This window comes from Dipodomys spectabilis, unplaced genomic scaffold (assembly GCF_019054845.1).
Source record: "Dipodomys spectabilis isolate Male_0828 unplaced genomic scaffold, ASM1905484v1 ptg000042l, whole genome shotgun sequence".
NCBI lineage: Eukaryota > Metazoa > Chordata > Mammalia > Rodentia > Heteromyidae > Dipodomys > Dipodomys spectabilis.
Window position 1 is genome coordinate 14,887,355 of NW_024870719.1, and position 21,010 is coordinate 14,908,364.

General features: G+C 37.3%; 1 protein-coding gene and 1 non-coding gene across 2 annotated transcripts in view; one reads left to right on the forward strand and one right to left on the reverse strand.

The window, feature by feature from the left end:
- Positions 1 to 21,010, reverse strand: part of Sos2 (SOS Ras/Rho guanine nucleotide exchange factor 2) — a 75,772-nt gene that overhangs the window by 34,307 nt on the left and 20,455 nt on the right. Inside the window, exons 3-11 of the mRNA XM_042677827.1 lie at positions 19,843 to 19,974; positions 17,808 to 17,972; positions 16,051 to 16,254; positions 14,366 to 14,509; positions 11,102 to 11,212; positions 9,174 to 9,272; positions 2,362 to 2,489; positions 1,207 to 1,862; positions 772 to 853 (exon numbers count right to left, since the gene is read on the reverse strand). Coding sequence (XP_042533761.1) covers positions 772 to 853; positions 1,207 to 1,862; positions 2,362 to 2,489; positions 9,174 to 9,272; positions 11,102 to 11,212; positions 14,366 to 14,509; positions 16,051 to 16,254; positions 17,808 to 17,972; positions 19,843 to 19,974 — 1,721 coding nt within the window. The remainder of the gene's footprint in view (positions 1 to 771; positions 854 to 1,206; positions 1,863 to 2,361; positions 2,490 to 9,173; positions 9,273 to 11,101; positions 11,213 to 14,365; positions 14,510 to 16,050; positions 16,255 to 17,807; positions 17,973 to 19,842; positions 19,975 to 21,010) is intronic.
- Positions 16,689 to 16,896, forward strand: LOC122106578. The gene has a single exon (XR_006147206.1). It is a non-coding gene; the product is annotated as a small nucleolar RNA SNORA73 family (small nucleolar RNA).

The following is a 21,010-nucleotide window of genomic DNA, read 5'->3' on the forward strand; positions in this document are numbered from 1 at the left end:
ATCCTTGACTGGGAATGTGGCTTAGTGGTAGAGTGCCTGCCTAGCACACATGAAGCACTGGGTTTGATTCCTCAGCACCACATAAACAGATAATGCTGGAAATGGTACTGTGGCTCAAGTGGTAGAGTGTTAGCCTTGAGCAAAAGAAGCTCAGGGATAGTACTCAGGCCCTGAGTTCAAACACAAGTTGGTAATTATTGAAGTTGAGTGATGAATAGTTTTATTATATTCTTCTATCTACTCTTCATTACAAAACTTTTGAAATTTTCCATAATAGGTTTCAAAAGTTCCATAACCAGATTTAAAAGTGGAAAGCTGGGGGCTGGGAATATGGCTGAATGGTAGAGTGCTTGCCTAGCATGCATGAATGAATGAATCCTGGGTTCAATTCCTCAATGCCACGTAAACAGAAAGAGCTGGAAATGGTGCTGTGGCTCAAGTGGTAGAGTGCTAGCCTTAAGCAAAAGAAGCACAAGGACAGTGCCCGGGCTCTGAGTTCAAGCCCCAGGAGTGGCCAAAAAAAGTTCATGCCACCTTTGAAAAGAGCTAAGCAAATTTTACTAAAACACACAATTTTTACCTCTAAATTGAGTCTGACTACCACTTAAAATACAGCTAGGGGGTAAAAAGAACAGCAATTCTGCTAATGTTAATGCCAAATAAATTATGCTCAATAATGGAATGTATACTAGGTACTAGGTAATTTGCAAGGTATAAAGCAGTTAGCTTTCCACAAAATGTTAATAGAAGCAAAATACATGTTTTTCTTACCGTTCAATCAGCAAATTTAGCAACTCCTGTGGTTTACAAAATGAACGATACGTAGTAAGAAAAGTCCGAACAAAATTGGGATCTGAAAAAGTAGAGTACAGTATAGATTTCATGTTCAATTTATTCAGTTTAATTAATTCAATCTACCATATTTTTCCTCTTTGCCTTTTTAATTTGGCTCCACTGTGGCTTTTCCTGTAAACTGTGGCATTTCTTGATAAATGAGGATTGTTTTCAAATTCACAAATATGCATATTTTATGATCACTTAAATGAAATAAATAACAATATCACATTTTAGAAACATTTAATTAGTTATTTAATCCTTGTGATTTTTGTAGTACTTTATATTTTGGAGGCAATCCATTTTTTGACATCCTTTAAAAGCATTTGATTCCTCGAACCCAGGTTAGCACTTGTAATGAGTTTCACATACCGGCATACATATGATATGTTAACCTTTCAATTAATTTCACCACAGTTCCTCCTTTAATAATGGGGATTCCACTTCTACTTTGCAAGTTGTCTTCAAAAACAATGTTTTCCTCTGAGTCTTTTACCACAAAATGATATACTTCCGGGCTTGGTAATCTTAGTGGTTGCTCATTTTCTTCTTTCAGTAATACTGAATCAAGCATTCGATCTAGAGTACTACGATAATGAAGAGAAATAAGGGCTGCCATCCAATTATTTTTCTCTTCAGCAGACTTAGCAGCAAATATTATGCTGTTTTCATCTTTGGATACTAATTCAAAAGCATGTTTGCATTCACAAGTATCTTCTTTATCACAGATTTGTGTTTTTCTCATGACAAACTTTTCTTTTAATCTGTATTCTGCACTACTGTAACCTGGAAGCCGGGTTTGGCAATGATTAGGTTTACAGCTGATCATTAAGCCATCAAAGAGGAAAATGTGCCGTTCATGTTTTGCACCAACTCTAGTCAATGGTCCTTCCATTATAAATTCATTACAACACTGCCCAATATCTTTGCCTTCCCATCCATCTATGTTTTTCTGAATTTCATTCATTTTTTTGATAGCTAGATGCTTGCTTCTTAATTGACGATTATAAAAAGGGCAAACAGGATCCCTGAAGGGGGGAAAAGGGAGAAAAAGAAGATAAATGTAGTTTAGTCAATGATTAAGTAAGCCTAACTGCTTAAACTTGTCAAGTGATAAAAGTACTAAATTGGGCTAGGGAGATGTAGCAGTGATAGAGTATATGTTTAGTATGTGTGCAACCAAATATTAGATTTTATATACAACATTTATTTTCTTCTAGCCTTGCTACTGCATAATGAATGTCCCAATTTCATTACTGTAAAATAAAAGTAGTGTAAGCTCTAGAATTCCTACTGCTGTAAAAGTAAAATTACAAAGAATCTTAAATACATTTGTAGATTTATTAAGTATACCTTAACATTATGGCAAAATTAATCTTTAAACTATCCTCCCCCATAAAAAAAAATTGAAGAAAAAATGCTGCACCCAAGAATGCAACCGCCACTATAGATTATTTTATAGAAAATCAGGCCTCAGATACAAAAAAGTATTCAAAAGTATTCATATTTTCAATAAATTGGAATTACCCAGGTCGACGTCTAGGTGAATATTGCTTGTAAATTCGGTCCATACTACCCTGGAGATTCATAAGAGCTGTAATAGCTTGATTCAAACATTCTCTGTCTTCTTCCTCTTCACTACATGCTTTCAATTGCTAAGACAAAAAGAAATAAACTTAAAATACATTGTTAAGATTCTTCCTTGAACTTTCTCATAGAGAAAGTAGCAATACATACTAAAAACTTCAAATTAATTTTAAATGTATTGAATAACAACTATTTTATGTAATTAAGTATACCTTTTGACCTCTCAAACCAATGCTACAAATATAATGCAAAATACTGTTAACATAGTAAGCAGTTTAAAAAAAGCAACTGTAAAAACTATTGAGACAGCCAGGTGCTGCTCATGCCTGGAATCCTAGCTACTCAGGAGGCTGAGATTTGAGGATCATGGTTCAAAGCCAGCCTGGGCAGGAAAGGCCATGAGACTCTTATCCCCAATAAACCACCAGAAAACCAGAAGTGGTGCTGTGGCTCAAGTGGTAGAGCCTCTTGCCTTGAGCTGAAGAGCTGAGGGACAGCACCCAGGCCCAGAGTTCAAGCCCCACAACTGACCAAAAAAAAAAAAAAAATGTTGAGACACTTGTCAGACATATAAAAATGTTTAAAGTATCTATCCCAAAAAGATTACAGTTGTTTTTATTCAGTAATAACATAAATACAGAAAAAGATACTCTACAAATTATTATATGCTCTTTAATACTTACATTTTAATGATTGGAAAAGTTTATAAAATAGAGTTGAGTGTAGGAAGAAAGGCTTCAATGTATTATTAACTTGTCTGCAAACAGAATCTACAAAGTATTCCACTAAAGTTTTTGCAATATTAAAATTCAACCATTCTAGCAAATATCAAGAACCCTGGGAGCTAATAAACCTTAGATCATGGTTCAAAGCCAGCCCTGGGCAGGAAAGTCGGTGAGACTCTTATCTCCAATTAACCAGCAGAAAACAGGAAGTGGCATTGTGGCTCAACTGGTAGAGTGCGCTAGCCTTGAGCTGAAAAGCTGATGGACAGCACCCAGGCCCAGAGTTCAAGCCCCATGACTGACAAAAAAATAAAATAAAGTTTTAAAAAATTGATTTGTTAATCTCTCAAATTTTGGCTTTATTTCATTTGTCCAAAAATTTCTCTTACATTGCTCAGAGGGGAAGAAAATTCACCTTATAATAATAAATAATTCACATTAGGTAATATGCTCTGTCTGAAGCCTTTTTTTAAAGCATGACAAATTTTCAAAAATTAAAAAATAAATGTAAATTTAGAAAATTTTACTGATTATCTATGTCTCAAGCCTTCTGATGAGCTCAGAGTAAAATACTGGGTTTTTTTAGGTTTTTTGGTTTTTTTGGGGGAAGGGGTCCGGTCCTGGGGCCTGAACTCTGGGCCTGGGCGCTGTCCCTCAGCTCTTCAGCTCAAGGCTAGCACTCTACCACTTGAGCCACAGCGCCATTTCTGGCTTTTTTCTTTTTGCTTATGTGGTGCTGAGGAATTGAACCCAGGGACTCAGGCATGCAAAGCAAGAGCTCTACCACTGAGCCACCTTCCTTCCCAGCCCCTGTATATTTTTTATAAATATATATTTACATAAAATTATGGAAAAGTATCACTTCAGAAAAAGTTTTAAGTAAATCTATTTATTTTGTCAGTTGTGAGGCTTAACTTAGGGCCTGGGCACTGTCAACTTTATTATCTTTTTTTTTTTTTGTCGGTCGTGGGGCTTGAACTCTGGGCCTAGGCGCTGTCCCTCAGCTCTTTAGCTCAAGGCGAGCGCTCTACCACTTGAGCTACAGCGCCACTTCCGGTTTTCTGGTGGTTTATTGGAGATAGGAGTCTCACGGTCTCTCCTGCCTGGGCTGGCTTTGAACCGAGATCCTCAGATCTCAGCCTCCTGAGTAGCTAGGATTACAGGCGTGAGCCACCAGCACCCGGCAAACTTTATTATCTTTAACTTAACTAGAAATTCTGTGATAAGTTTAAATTTTCCTATATTCCAAGAACAATCTCAAAGACATTGATCAATGGTTTCACTTCTTTCACAAAAAATTAGGTAGATATTGTTTGAGAACTTGGAAGCCATTTGATTTTTTTTTTTAAGATGAGAATGTGGTTTAGTGGTAGAGTGTGCTTGCCTAGCATGTATGAAGTCCTGTGTTTGATTCCTCAGTACCACATATATAGAAAAAGCTAGAAGTGGCTCTGTGGTCCAAGTGATAGGGTGCTAGCCTTGAGCAAAAGCAGCTCAGGGACAGTGTCCAGGCCTTGAGTTCAAGCCCCAGGACTGGCAAACAAACAACAATTAAAAAAAAAAAAAAAGATTACTAATGAAAATTAGGACTTTCATTAGAAGTAATACCCTATTTTGGAATTAAGATATAAAACACTGAAAAAAGGACTGGGAATGTGGCTTAGTGGTAGAGTGCTTGCCTAGCATGCATGAAGCCCTGGGCTTGATTCCTCAGTACCACATAAACAGAAAAAGCCACAAGTGGTGCTGTGGCTCAAGTGGTAGATTCCTAGCTTTAAGCAAAAGAATCTCAGGGGCAGTGCCCAGGCCCTGAATTCAAGACCCAGGACAGGCAAAAACAAAAAACAAAAAAAAACTAAAGAAATGCTATTTCATTTTGAAATATTAATGTATCTTTCCCAATAAACCACATTACAGTTATTAATTCTGTCTTCCTGTTCTACTTTAAACTAAGTGAAGAACTTTGGAGATAATGAACCTTGATCCTTGTTTTTCTTCTTTTGTACCAGCAATAGGGGGAGGGTTGAACTCATGGTCTTTTTTTTTTTTGGGGGGGGTCCGGTTGTGGGGCCTGAACTCTGGGCCTGGGCGCTGTCCCTCAACTCTTCAGCTCAAGGCTAGCACTCTACCACTTGAACCACAGCGCCACTTCTGGCTTTTTTTCTTTTTGCTTATGTGGTGCTGAGGAATCGAACCCAAGGCCTCGAGCATGCAAGGCAAGCGCTCTACCACTGAGCCACCTTCCCAGCCCTGAACTCATGGTCTTGTGGTCTCTCAGTTTGCTTGTTCTCAAGTAGCACTCTACCACTTGAACCACATTTCCAGCCTAACTTTTTGTTGATTAATTGGAGATGGAGTTTCAAAGACTGTTCTTCTGGGGGAGCTTCAAATCTCAATTCTCCATGAGTAGCAAGGACTACATGCCCAGATAGTTAGAACAGTAAAAGAATATTACTTGGCTTTAGATAAATCAGTTGTGAAGTATAGAGTTCTTTAATAAACTGATTAATAAATCAGTTCTGAAGCGTGAGATATGTCCTTAGTAAGAAAGGATACACATACATTTTAATATAAAAATTATATCAAAAAATTACTTATAAATTAGAAAGTATTATTTGTCTTTTTTCTGTTCTACAAAGTCTAGAGTATATGAAAATCTAAAAATCATCTTTTAAATAAGAAAAATTATTTGTAAAAATGTACCTAAAATGTATCTGATTGAAAAATGAGAAAAGAGTGATGTGATCAGCCCTAGGTAGGTGCTTAAATTTGAAAAAAAAAAGAAATATATACAAAATAAAATGAACTATAAAATACTGCTGAGTAACAGTAATCCAACAATATACCTTAAAATAATTTTAGGCAAAACTGTAACTTCTCGTTATATAGTTGGTTTTCTGTCTTTACCATAAATCTAGTATTGGGAAAACAATTCAAATATTTGCCTGTGAGCTGGGAAGGTGGCTTAATGGTAGACTAGGTGGCTAGCATGAAGGAAGCCCTGGATTTGATTCCTCGGTACCACATAAACAGAAAAAGCTGAAAGTGACACTGTGATTTAAGTGGTACATTGCTAGCCTTGAACAAAGCAGCTCAGGCACAGTACCCAGGCCCTGAGTTCAAGCCCCAGGATTGGCTGTGTGTGTGTGTAAATTCATAAATAAATCTTCCTTGTTTTAATTCTCTGTAAGTTATATTTTAAAGCAGTGGTTTAAAACTGTTCCAAGGAAGTGGTGCTGTGGCTCAAGAGGTAGACTGCCCCAGGATTGGCTGGCTGTGTGTGTGTGTGTGTGTGTGTGTGTGTGTGTGGCTGGCTGTGTGTGTGTGTGTGTGTGTGTGTGTGTGTGTGTGTGTGTGTGTGTGTGTGTGTGTGTGTGTGTGTGTGTGTGTGTGTGTGTGTGTGTGTGTGTGTGTGTGTAAGTTCATAAATCTTCCTTGTTTTAATTCTCTGTAAGTTATATTTTAAAGCAGTGGCTTAAAACTGTTCCAAGGAAGTGATGCTGTGGCTCAAGAGGTAGAGTGCTTACCTTGAGCATAAGAAGCTCAGGGTCAGTGCCCAGACCCTGAGTTCAAGCCCCAGGACTGGCAAAAAAAAAAAAAAAAAGTATTTTACATTGGAATCATACTCAGGATTGGTGTGTATATCTTCTAATTTAGGAAATAAGTCAAGCAATTTTCCAAAGTGGGTTTTACAGTTTACACTATCACCAAAATGTAGGAAAGTTGATGTCTTTTATGCATATTTTCAGACTTTTAAATTTCTGTCATCTGGCATGAATGGTATTTTGTAGTTTTAGTTTGTATTTCTCTGATTACTAATAAATTTGAATATATGTTTAATGGCCTTTTTGGTAATGTCTTTTGAAAAGTTTTTCAAATCTTTTGTCATTTTAAGTCTCTTCTGTGGCTTATCCTTTCTATTATTCTATTTGTTTTTGTTGCAGACAAGAGTCTGAAGCTTATAGCTTCATTGATCTGATGGGTGTTTTCTGTTACTCATTCTTTGAAGGTTTAAAACAATTAGAAATAAGCATGGTTGTCTTTAGACTAGCATTAGAACTGATCAATGAGCACTACTCATTTCTTTGATCATTAAAAGGCATGAATAGTTACGAACTAAAGCATGTAAAAGTCGTAGGATTTCCCTACATCACTGCTCATGATTTTCACTAACTAAAGGTAACATTTGAAACATTTTCCTGTTTCCCTTTTTAAGTACAATTCTAATATATCTTACTCAGTAAAATTTTATTCAATCTTTTTATTGCTCTTCAGAAATAAAGTAAATTTATCCTTGATTATTTTGTACCTTTCCTCTAGGATACCAACAAATTGTTGGTATCTAGTTAAGACTTTGTCCATTTATTCAATCGGTAATAATAAAATTAATGTCAGAAAAAGTCTATGCATATCTTGTAGGCATCTAGGCAAAGAATTCATTTGGTGATTTCCAATAAACACTACCTCAAGAATAATTTTTTGTAGAGTCTTATTACATGTATGATGCTGGAGCTTATTAAATTTCCTACCCAAATAGAACAATCTGACTTTATTGTGTATTATTCTCAAGAGAGACTAATGAATCCATAAACAACTCATAAAAAGGATGATAGGACTCACATGAATAATATATAAACACCCACTGGCATGTACTTGGATTCTTGGTAATATTTTTAGATGTCAGTATCTTCTTAGAAGCCCTATCATTAGTCTTATATTGTACATATTTACCAACATTAATTAAGATGGTCTAATCCATATTTCAACTCCCACCTCTACACTTTTATGTACAACGAAATGTAAATATCTGAGCTGTACTGAAGAATCCTAAGTAAGTCTGAGATTTCAAATTTATTTTTTTTATTTTTTTGGTCTGGTCGTGGGGCCTGAACTCTGGGCCTGGGAGGTGTCCCTCAGCTCTTCAGCTCAAGGCTAGTGCTCTACCACTTGAGCCACAGCGCCACTTCCGGCTTTTTTCTTTTTCTTTTTGCTTATGTGGTGCTGAGGAGTCGAACTCAGGGCCTCATGCATGCAAGACAAGCGCTCTACCACTGAGCCACCTTCCTACTCCTCAAATATATTTTTTACAGAGTAACTTTAAATACCAAAATGGTGCCTATTCTTAACCTGACATGTAAAAGTCAATGATATGGCTAAATGAACACTTCAAGTATCAAACCTCTACTTTTTGGGGAAAAATTAGCTCTGAGATTCTCTCCTACAATTGCCCCAGCAGCAGTGAGATGAGGCTTTTGCCAGGAAAGGTCGAGTCTCTGTGAGAGTAAGCACAGTTTTCCACAGTTGTAGCAAATAGGTGAAAGGTCACAAGCACAACTCATTAGTAAGGCAGATATTTGGGAACTGTGTCTTTTTCTTTTTTTTTTTTTAAATGAGTTGTACAATGGGGTTGCAATTCCATGTCAGGTTTTGAGTACAATGCTTCTTGTCACCCCATGTATATATACACCTATATATATGTATAGATACATATATCTATACATACACATATGTGTATGTATGTATACATATATACATGGGTATATATATTTACATATGTGTGTATGTATACACACATATATTTGTGGTGTAAGGGATCAACCCAGGGTCCCTCCATGCTAGAAAAGCAGTTCATAAGTCATAAGGTATTTTTTAGTCATAAGATATTTTATTGTTATGAATAAAAAGTATTTATAATAATATGATTGAGTCAAAAACTAGGTTTTAAGCCAGGCACCAGTAACTCACATCTATAATCCTAGCTACTTAGGAACAATGATCTGAGGATCATGGTTCAAAGCCAACCCAGGCAGGAAAGTCCATGAGACTCTAATCTCCAATTAGCCTCCAGCAAACTAGAAGTGGTGCTGTGGCTCAAGTGTTAGAACACTAGCCTTGAGCACAAAGCCCAGGGACAGCACCCAGACCCTGAGTTCAAGCCCCACAACTAAAGGAAAAAAAAAAAACAACAACAAGGTATTTTAGGCCTCAGACTTCAAGTACTTTTGTCTTACAAAGCCTTTATCTTACCTTGAGCAATTCAAAATAATGCCAACAATGATACACTGGCACCAACATAAGTCGTGGAAGAACATAACGAACTGCTTCCTTAAAGCCATCAGCAATAGACTGAAATGTAAAAAGATGACATAATATAAGGTCTGATGCCATAGACACAGAACTAAAGTACCTAGCAGAAGTAGCTTTTAAAAATAAAGACAGAGTAAAACCACAATAGGAAGCACTTCTTAAACTGAAATTGAAGTCTATGTCAGAATTTTCCCCTTTCTTTCCACATTTAAGTTTTAGATAAGTATGTACATTTTCTCGTATCTTAGATGACTAAATAATTTTCACATAGACTTCTACAGTTTTTCTACAAAAAATTTAGGCTGCTACATACTCTAAAGGAACTTTGAATAACTATTTATTTTGCTGTACTTTTTTGTGTTGCCATCAAAAATATTTTAAGTGTACCCAGATTATATGATTATAAATCCCATTCAAGAGGCTGAATGTTCTAGGTTTAAAGATTTACAAAGGATGTCTCCACGAATGTTTTATACTGCAAATGTGACTCAAATATAGTTCATTAATGAATGGATGTTTCACATTTAGATTATGTATAAAAAGTGTTTGTTATGGCCGGTACCAGTGGCTACTTAGAGGCTGAGATCTGAGGATCATGGTTTGAAGCCAGCCTGGGCAAGAAAGTCCATGAGGCTCTTATCTCCAATAAAAGTCAGAAGTGGTGCTGTGGTTCCATTGGTAAAGCACTAGCCTTGAGCACAGAGAGACTCAGGGACAGAGCCCAAGCCTTGAGTTCAAGCCCCAGGACTTTGGGTGGGGCAGGGAGGGGGGGGGGCGGGGCGGGGAGGATGCTTGTTATAGAACAACTGACAAATCCAATCTCCACAGACAAAAAGATCACATTTACTTGTCAGGAAGCTTGCCTTCATTCTTTAATTCAAATAAATACACTAATGTCATGGTCTAAGGAATCAAGTATACAGAAGACCTTAGAACTTTTTCTATCATAACATATCCAGATATGATAACTTTACAAATCACCTTACACTCTTCTTTTGAATTACTTTGTACTCAAGGAATTCTCAGGAGTAATATTTTTGTTTTTTTTATTATTTTTATTGTTGGTACCCTAAAAGTTTTCACACCTTAAATTTGTATATAAAAGAACATTCAATTTGGCAAGGAGTAATATGTGAATGAGGTTGGAAAAGAAAATGCAAAATGGGCATACATGTAAGAATGGGAAAAATATGAAAATACCTGACTACAATGTGAAAAATATAAAAATGTAGTAGCTATAGTGAAGTCAGGTTTATTTGTGTATTTTAGAACAGTACTCCTATATTGAGAGGAAAGAGTCAATCTAGATGCCGAAATCTACACAGTTAGTAAGTGCTCATATATCACCTATACTAATGGAATCTTTGTTTTGCAAGTGGGGACAAACTTACAAAAATTGTCTTTGTCTCTCACCATTTGTTTTCATTTTACCAAACTGCCTTACAGAGCTAAGTAATCTGCATACTCCCCCTCAATATATTATCTTCTTTAAACTATCAGTCTGTTAGAGAAGTAACTGTGTATATAGGAGCCTATTCTAACTTTTTATAATTTTTCCACATCTTCCTCCTATAAATGACATTGAGGTAGCTCTTCAAATTCATATCTATATCTTTAATATGCCAGATTCTTTCGGTTATGCAGTATTTGTGATATTGTACATTAAGAACAGATCAAAAGAAATCCACACAGAAAACAGAAGACAATCTAAAATAGGGTTAGAATTACTAGAACTTAAAGAATTGATAAACTATTTTCTCACTTCTTTATAGAAGAATGCTAGAATTAAAGACACTTAAATAATGATAGAATATTTCTTTACTTGTTTTATTACATCTTTTTTTTTAAGCACATTGAATTGAAGTTACCTGAAAGTGTAAAGCAACTGCAGGCTTAGCCATCAACTTACTGAAGTGCTCATTAAACTCAGGTGAAAGAATGTCCTGTGATAATGTCTCATATGGATCAAATGCTTGTTCCTATTTTTAAAAAGTTGAAAATGTGTTAGGCTTAAAAAAAATCTTTTCTAATAATATGACAGATTATTTAATAACAATTTTTATTCAAGTCCTCAACTACGTTTTATCACTTTTTGTTCTCTGTTTTTCAGAGACAAATAATAATTAGGGCTGCAACTGATAAATTTAAAAAATGGAAGGCATAGACTTTGAACAAAAGAAGACATGAGATAACAAGTCATAGCCGGGTACAGTTCAAGCCTATAATCCTAGCTATTTGGGAGGTAGAAATTGGGGATATCTCAGTTCAAGGCCAGCTCATACAATAAAGTTTCTGAGATTCCAGCTAAACCAATGTTTGAGTACGATGACATGTGCCTGTAATCAAACCAACACACGAAGTACAAATAGGAGATCACAGTCCAGCTCGGTCTGGTCATAGACAAAGAATCTATTCTAAAAATAACCAATTCAGAATCAGGTACCAGTAGCTAACACTTGTAATCCTACTTAATCAGGATGTTGAGATCTAAAGACTGGTTTGAAGGAATAAAAGTCCACAAGAGTCTATCTTTAATTAGCTGGTAAAAAAATGGACTGGAAGCATCAAAATATACTGTAGAGCATCAAAATATACAAGAAGTCACAAACTAATATGATATTATAATATGAAAATATTAAGAACTAAGGCTGGCTGGATATGGTGGTGTACTCTGTAATCCCAGCATCATTTGGAAGGTTAAACCAAGATTTTGTGAATGTCAGGTAGTAACAAAATGGACATAATGAAAGTGATCTGTATTTTCAGAAAAACATAAGCAGAGATGATTAAATTAGGTGTTTTCTTATTGTGAAAATACCATACATACAGAGGGGTTACAATTACATGGGCAAGATAATGAGTACATTTCTTATCAAGCATTGTTGCCTCCTCCTTTGTTTCCCCTTCCCATCCCTTCCCTTCTCTTCCCCCTCCCCCCACTCCCCTTATACCCCCCCTCCGCCAAAGTTGTAACGTTTGTTTTTCGACATAATGATTTGTACATCTCATTGTTGCAATGGGTCCACCTGTATCCCTATTTAAACGATTTGTTTTTTCCCTTCCCCTCCACAAATTATACTAACATCAAATACAGTGAAAGCAGGGGTTATACCTTGGGGGAGGGGGAAGGTATTTGTTTTTAATATGTCAAGCCTAAAGACAGCACTTACACAGCTCTGCTTTTTTTTTTTGGGGGGGGGGGAGGGGGTTGGTCGTGAGGCTTGAACTCTGGGCTTGGGCGCTGTCCCTGAGCTCTTCAGCTCAAGGCAAGTGCTCTACCCCTCAAGTCACAGCACCACTTCCGGTTTTCTAGTGGTTTACTGGAGATAAGAGTTTCATGGACTTTCCTGCCCAGGCTGGCTTTGAACTGTAATCCTCAGATCTCAGCCTCCTGAGTAACTAGGATTACAGGTGCCTGGCTACACAGCTCTGCTTTTTAAGGGAAAAAAAACTGCTAATGAGTATGTAAAGATGGTTAATACTATTATTTGAAAACTCAAAACAAAATTAAGTAAGAATTATGCCAAGTGTGGCGAATCACTTCCAATATTAGCCACTTGGGAGGCTAAAATCGGTAAGACTACAGTTTGAGGTTAGCTCAGATAAAACAGTTCATGAGATCCTATATTAATTCATAAAAAGCTGGGGGCTAGAGGCATGGCTTATGTGATAGAGTACCTGCCTAGCAGATAGAGGGCTCTAAATTCAAACCCTAGCACTGAAAGAGAAACAAAAACAAAACAAAACAGAAAAACACTGGGCACAGTGTCATCCCAGACTGCCTTGGACAAAAAAAAAAAACCTTACTCAAAAATAATTAGAAAGGGCAGTTGGATCGCTCAAGAAAGTAGAAGACTTACCTGCCTAGAAAGCATAAGCCTCTGAGTTCAAACCCCAGTTAACACCAAAATAATAACAACAATAACAATAACGACTGCATTTATTTAGTTAGTTAGCCAGTCCTAGGGCTTGAACTCAGAGCCTGAGCACTGTCCCTGAACTTCTTTTGCTCAAGGCTAGTACTCTACCACTTGAACCACATAACCACTCTGGCTTTTTCTGTTTATATGGTACTGAGGAATGGAACCCAGGGCTTCATGCATGCTAGGCAAGCACTCTACCACTAAACCACATTCCCAGCCCCTAATAATGACTGTCTAAATAATTATAAGGATGACATACAGTTGGAAATTTTTTTTCTCATTAAACTTGCAAAAATGAGTGGGATAATACTCAGAATCAGTGAAGAAACAGAACTTGAATACATTGGAAAGTATCTGATGTAAATTTGGAAAAATGTTTTAAAGTTCTAAAACTGTACTTAATCTCTATCCTAAAATCCTAAAAATCATTAGATTATAAAGACACAGTAAAAAAAAATGTGTCTAGTGTAGTGTTGGAGGGAGACCTACTATCTAATGGATAACAGTACTGTTCATATTTAAAAGCTATAAGCTGGGTAGGGTGGCTCATGCCTATAATCGTAACAACTAGGGAAGCAAGATAGGAGAATCACAGTTCAAAGCAGCTCTGGTAAAAGTTAGCAAGATTCTATCTCAAGAACAAGCCAAGGGCTGGGAGGTGGCTCAGTGGTAGAGCGCTTGCCTTGCATGCCTGAGGTCCTGGGTTTGATTCCTCAGCACCACGTAAGCAGAAAAAAGCCAGAAGTGGCGCTATAGCTCAAGTGGTAGAACTCCAGCCTAAAGCTGAAGAGCTGAAGGACAAAGTTCAAGCCCCACGACCAAAAAAAGAAGCATGGCTGGGGTGGAAAGGCACACCCAGATATATATAAAGCCTGAAGTGAAACAAAGTATGCCTAATCTAGGCATTAGCTTGGGTTTAGTAGAAGTCTCTTTAAATGAAAATGTTACTAACTGAACTCTGTAATCCTTGGGAGACTGAGGGCAGGAGGATTGGGTGTTAAGGCCAGTCAACAGAGATCCTATTTCAAAAATAAATAACAGAAAAAAAGTGTCACTAAAAATATAAGCAGTGTAATTTAAGTTTGCTATTAGTTAAATTTTAAGTATTTTTAACAATAGCCAGCAGTTTCTTCTAGTTTTTCACAAAGAATAGCTTACTAAATTTCTTAATATAGGAATTAGACATTTAAAGTAATTTTACAAACTTACCTCTGCTAAATCTTCAAAACAGCTGCCAGCTAAGGGATGAGGACTACTTTCATCAGTCATTTCAACAGTGTCTTCAATCAAACCTAAAAGTTTCATAGTCAATTCATGTATATCTGAAATGTTACTGAAAATCCTTTCAATGTCCTGAAAAAGAAACAGAAAAGTAAAGGCATTTAAGGTTGAGCATTGCATCCACAAATTACTACATAAAAATAGAAAGTAAGTGTTATGGATGCGTTATCAACCAATCTCATAGATTTGAAGGAACAGTGAAATCTCCTGGGTTATAGACCATAAACATAATGGAAAAATATAACCTCTACATAGCTTTCTTTCATAAATTATAAGAATCTTTACATAAAGAATTCTGGCATCTCAATATTTTATCTCAATGTTCTAAAACTATCTAAGAAAGCTGGGAGCTGGTAGCTCACATCTGTACTCAGGAGGCCAAGATTTGAGGATCGTGGTTCTTGTCATGTGGTTCTTGCCAGCCCTGACAAGAAAATCTATGAGACATTTATCTTCAATTAACCATCAAAAAAAGCCGTAAGTGGAGCTTTGGCTCAAATGGCAGAGTGATAGCCCTGAGCAAAAAAACCTCAGGTGGGGGCTGGGAAGGTGGCTCAGTGGTACAGTGTTTGCCTTGCATGCCTGAAGCCCTGGGTTCGATTCCTCAGCACCACATAAGCAAAAAGAAAAAATCCGGAAGTGGCACTGTGGCTCCAGTGGTAGAGCGCTAGCCTTGAGCTGAAGAGCTGAGGGACAGCGCCCAGGCCCAGAGTTCAGGCCCCAAGACCGGACCCCCCCCCCCCAAAAAAAAAAAAAAAAAAACAACCTCAGGTGTAACACTCAGGCCCAGATATGAAGTACTAGGACAGGTAAAAAATAAAATTAAGTAAATTTTAAATTTAAAAAATTCCTGGGCTGAGAAGGTGGCTCAGTGGAAGAGCACTTGCTTTGCATGCATGAGGCCCTGGGTTTCATTCCTCAGCACCACATAAGCAGAAAAAAAAAAAAAAAGGCAGAAGTGGCACTGTGGCTCAAGTGGTAGAGTGCTAGCCTTGAGCTGAAGAGCTGAGGCACAGCACTCAGGCCCAGAGTTCAGGCCCCACTACTGACAAAAAAAAAAAAGAAAAGAAAAGAAAAAAAGAATTCCACTATTAAAACTTTACAGGCTTTTGGGGGGGGGGGGGGTAGGGGGGAGGTAGGGAAGGAATGTGAAGGGTAAACAAAGGAGGAGGTTGCAATGCTTGATAAGAAATGTATGCATTATCCCGCCCATGTAATTGTAACCCCTCTGTACAGTATGTTCACAAAAAAAATTAAATTAAATTAAAAAATTTAAAAAAAAACTTTACAGGCTTAAAGTATTTGCCAAAAGATGGGTAAAAACATAGATTTTTCTTTTCATTACTTCCAACTGACCTACTAAATCTTATTAATCTGACTAAATCTCATATACTATGATGCAGAAAAAGCTATCCTGTCAGTATAAATCCCCCTTTTAATTGTGTGTCCAGTTTCATTGGCAATACACTTGTTATAGTGTATAACTCATACTGAAATCCACAAATATATAAAAGATCATTTTTATATACTAGTAAATAACACTAGTACATATAGATGCTTTTTAAACTCCTATCTAGGGGTATACAGAACTTCAAATCCTCAAAAATACTTACAGAAGGCTTAAACAAATTTCTGTCAGAAAGAAAGGCCTCTCGAAATACTTTTATGATCATATTTAACTCTCGTAGATACTGTCTTTCTTCTGCAATTTCAGTCCTCACAAGGTCATAGTAGTTTAATTCACCTGAAGAACTAGGTTCATCTTCACAGAGAGAAACCAAACCTATGTCATCCTGATCAAACATGTCCATCAAGACCTGAGAAATATAAATCATGAATGTACAAAGTTCTTTCCCTTTTATAAAGTCATCTTTATACTTCATATTATGACATTATCAAACAATGAGAAGTACTAGAGTACTTGGCCTGGACAAAAAGTTAGCAGACTCTCTCTCAAACACACCAGGCATGTGGCACATATCTGTGAGCCCATCTACATGATAGGCATAGGGAGGCAGTCTGGGACCATAATGCACAAAAAATGCAAAACCATCTATAAAAAAATGATGAAATGTAAAAAAGGACTAGAGTCATGGTTCAAATGGTAGAGCACCTGCCCAGCAGGCATAAGGCTCTGAGTTCAAATCACAGTGTGGCAAAAATCTGGAATCATGGTTACTTTATAAAGCCAGTATTTTTTTTCTGTCTTCCAATATCAGGAATAATAAAACTTACTAATACAATTATGTATTTAAAAAGGATTGACCAGGAGGTCCTCTCCTCAGGCTCTGCCCAAGTGGCATAAGGGAACACAGGGCTCTGCCCTATGAGGTACAGCTGCATTCCACAATTGAATGATGGAGAAGAAGGTGGGCCTTAAGTATACACTTGCATGTTCCTACAGCTTCTCAGGGTCCTGTGGACAATGACTGAGAAAACAAACATTGCAGGACACAGTCCTAGATGACTCTTGATGTAAATCTTACCTGCTTAAGAAAATTCTGTTTAAATTATCACAATGAAACTCTCTAATACTACTAATGTATGCTGATTAAAAAAAGAGTAAAATAAAATTTCTCTGTCTTACTATATTTATTAATGAATACCTTGGTTCAAATGATATAATACAAATATTGCTGGGTGCTGGTGGTTCTCACCTATAATCCTTACTACTCAAGAGGCTGAGATCTGAGAATTGCATTTCAAAGCCAGCCCAGACAGGAATATCTGTGAGACTCTTATCTCCAATTAACTACCAGAAAACCGGAAGTGGCACTGTGGCTCAAGTGGTAGAATGCTAGCTTTGAGCTGAAGAGCTCAGGGACAGCACCCAGACCCAGAGTTCAAGACCTATGACCGACAAAAATAAACAAAATAAAAATATTAAAAAGACTAAAGGGGCTTAAAGGTATAGTTCAGTGGGCAGTGGTTGGCAGAACATTGCCTAGCATATATGAGCCCTGTGTTCAATTCCCAGGTACCATAGAAAAGTGAGTCTAAGATAAATAAATAAAATATAGAGGATCCAAGTGCCAATAGCCCATGCTTATAATTCTAGCTATTTAGAAGACTGGAATCTTGAGAATTATGGTTTGACATTACACTGGGCAGGAAAGTCTATGAGACTATCAGCTACTATTAACCACTAAAAGCTAGAAGTAGAGCTGTGGTTCAAATAGTATAGCACTAGCCCAGGGCAAAATGGCTTGGGGATAACACTCAGGCCCTGAGTTTAAGCCCCAAAACCAGCAAATTAAACAAAACAAACAAAAAAAGTGAACAACAACAACAACAACAAAAAGACACAGGAGAAAAGACCTTTAGTTGCTATTATTCAAGTCAAGTTTAAATGCTTTTTAAACTTACTTACCTTATCTGCACACATTGACACTTTAATGTCCTGTTGAGATATTTCATAATGTCGAATATTAAAAACATAATTACCAGCCAACTTCAAAATGTCTGCTGAGATATACTCTAGTACAGCCACAATATATAGGGACACATGATAGTCTACTTTATACCCCAGAACTTCCTGTGGGGGGGAAAAAAAAAACAATTTGATTTTTTTTTTTTTTTTTTTTTTTGGTCGTGGGGCTTGAACTCTGGGCTTGGGCTCTGTCCCTGCGCTCTTCAGCTCAAGGTGAGCACTCTACCACTTGAGCCACAGCGCCACTTCCAAACAATTTGATTTTTTAAGACAGCACTGTCAAGTACTAGTTAAATAACTTTAAACATTCTACTTAAGGGTGCTTGGGAGGGAAGATATTATCTCAGTGACAAAATACATATATTCAAAGGATCCTGGATTTAATCCTCAGAACTAAAAGAAAATAAATTCCTCTTTAACATCATGTTTATAAATAACTCTCTATAAAGCAAATGTCTCAATTAATAGAAAGCACAAGATACAAATTTAGCTTTTGAGCTGAGGATTACAGGCTTCTTTTTTCAAGAACTATTTAATAAGTTTACAAGATCTAACACAGAAATCTTGCACTAAACATTAATATCTCCTTTCTTCAAGAACCTTGCTTTTAAAAACAGTACCTTTGGTGGGGAAGGTGGCCCAGTGGTAGAGTGCTTGCCTTGCTTGAGGCCCTGGGTTTGATTCCTCAGCACCACATAAACAGAAAAGCTGGGAAGTGGCACTGTGGCTCAAGGCACTAGCCTTGAGCCGAAGAGCTCAGGGACAGCACTCAGGCCTAGAGTTCAAGCCCCATAACCAACCAAAAAAACAAAAACCAAAAAAAAAACTAAAACATTATCCTTTATTTAATCTAGTTTCATTTGGAGGAGAGGTGAAAGAATCTTGAAATTGCTACAAAAGGGTCTTCAAATCTATGTACAGCCAAGTATATTTCATAGATTAAAACATTATCATTTGGGCATTGGTGGCTTATACCTATAATCTTAATTCTCTAGGAGGCTGGAAGTTGAAGATAGTGTTTCAAAGCCAGCCCAGGCAGGAAAAGTTTGAGAGACTCAACTCCAATTAATCACAAAAAGCCAGAAATGGAGCTGTGGCTCAAGTGGTAAAGCACTAGGCTCAAGAACAGTGCCCATGCCCAAAGTTCAAGTTCCAATACCAGCACAATAATTTAGAGAAACAAAAAAGCCCACAGTGAAATATTATCTAGTCTACTTATTCAATATGCAGAAAAAAATCTATATTAGAGATTAATTTTAAAACAGTTCTGACCTTACAGTAGATTTTGACATTACATATTTTTTCAACAATAAATGATTGAGAATCCTAAGTTTACTACATAGGAACCAGTTAGAAGTAGTAGTCATTGAGGGCTGAGAAGGTGGCTCAGTGGTAGAGCACTTGCCTTGCATGCATGAGGCCCTGGGTTCAATTACTCAGCACCATGTAAGCAGAAAAAAAAAAAAGCCAGAAGTGGCACTGTGGCTCAAATGATAGAGTGCTAGCCTTGAGCTGAAGAGCTGAGGGACAGTGCCCAGCCCCAGAGTTCAGGCCCCACGACCGGACCCCCAGAAGTAGTAGTCATTGAGAGATACCACCAAGATGCCACAATTTATAATGATCATTTGTGATTATTTTTTTTTTTGCCCTGATTATTTGAAAGGCAATCTATTTCATCAGAATACATTTTTTTGTTCTTTTGTTCTTTTGTTAGGAAAAGAGGCTGGAGTTTGAACCTAAAGTCTCATACATACTAAATACATGCTATGCCACTGACCTACACACTAACCTTATTTTTATTTTATACAACATATATATATATATATATATATATATAGTGTATATATGTACATGTGTAAGTACATACATAAGAGTGCATATACACAACAGAACACAGTAACTATATAAATACTCCAATACTATATAAAGTATTACATATTATAAAGAGTTTTCCTAATGTCTAATCTTATATTACCTTCAATGAAGGATGGATTTTGTCTACAGGCAGTAAAAGAGGATTTCTTCGTTTTCTTTTCTCTATGGCAGATTGTGCATCAGCAATAGCCCACTTATCAATTGGATGAGGAAAGGTCTTTTGGACTCGTTCCTGTTCAGATCATAGCAAGACCATTGCATTATTAATAAGAGATCATAAATAGAAAGCTCATACAAAATTTAACTTTATCACTATCTTCTTTTGTGTGTTTGTGTGTGTGTGTGTGTGTGTGTGTGCGCGCGCGCGCGCACTGGTACTGACCCTGAGGTTTTATTGGTCAAGGTTAGTGCTCTACAATGAGCCATGGCTCCATTCCCGACATTTTGGTAATTATTGGAAATAAGAATCTCATAGAGGGGGCTGGGAATGTGGTTTAGTAGTAGAGTGCTTGCCTAGCATGTATGAAGCCCTGGGTTCGATCCTCAATACCACATCAACAGAAAAAAACAGAAGTGGCGCTGTGGCTCAAGTGGTAGAGCACTATTGAGCACAGAGAGGCTCAAGGACAGTGCCTAGGCCCTGAGTTCAAGCTCCAGGGCTGGCAAAAAAAAAAAAAGAGAGGGGTTGGGAAGGTGGCTCAGTGGTAGAGTGCTTGCCTTGCATGCCTGAGGCCCTGGGTTTGATTCCTCAGCACCACATAAGCAAAAAGAAAAAAGCCGAAGTGGCGATGTGGCTCAAGTGGCAGAGCGCTAGCCTTGAGCTGAAGAGCTGAGGGACAGCGCCCAGGCCCAGAGTTCAGGCCCCACGACCGGACCAAAAAAAAAAAGAGAATCTCATGGAGGGCTGGAAATGTGGATTAGTAGTAGAGTGTTTGCCTAGCATGCATGAAGTCCTGGGTTTGAGTCCTCAGTACCACATAAACAGAAAAAGCCAGAAGTGGTGTTATGGCTCAAGTGGTAGAGTGCTGGCCTTGAGCAAAAGAAGTTCAGGGACAGTGCCCAGACCTTGAGTTAAAGCTCTAGGACTGGCAAGATAAAATAAAATAACCTCAAAGACTATCCTGCCCTGGCTGGCTTCAAACCTGATCCTCAAGTCTCAACTTCCTGAGTAGCTACGACTACAGGCATGAGCCACTTACTTGGGTGCCTGGCTTTTATCACTATTTTTAATGCAAGCAGAAAATAATGATATAACTCGTTCTGATTTG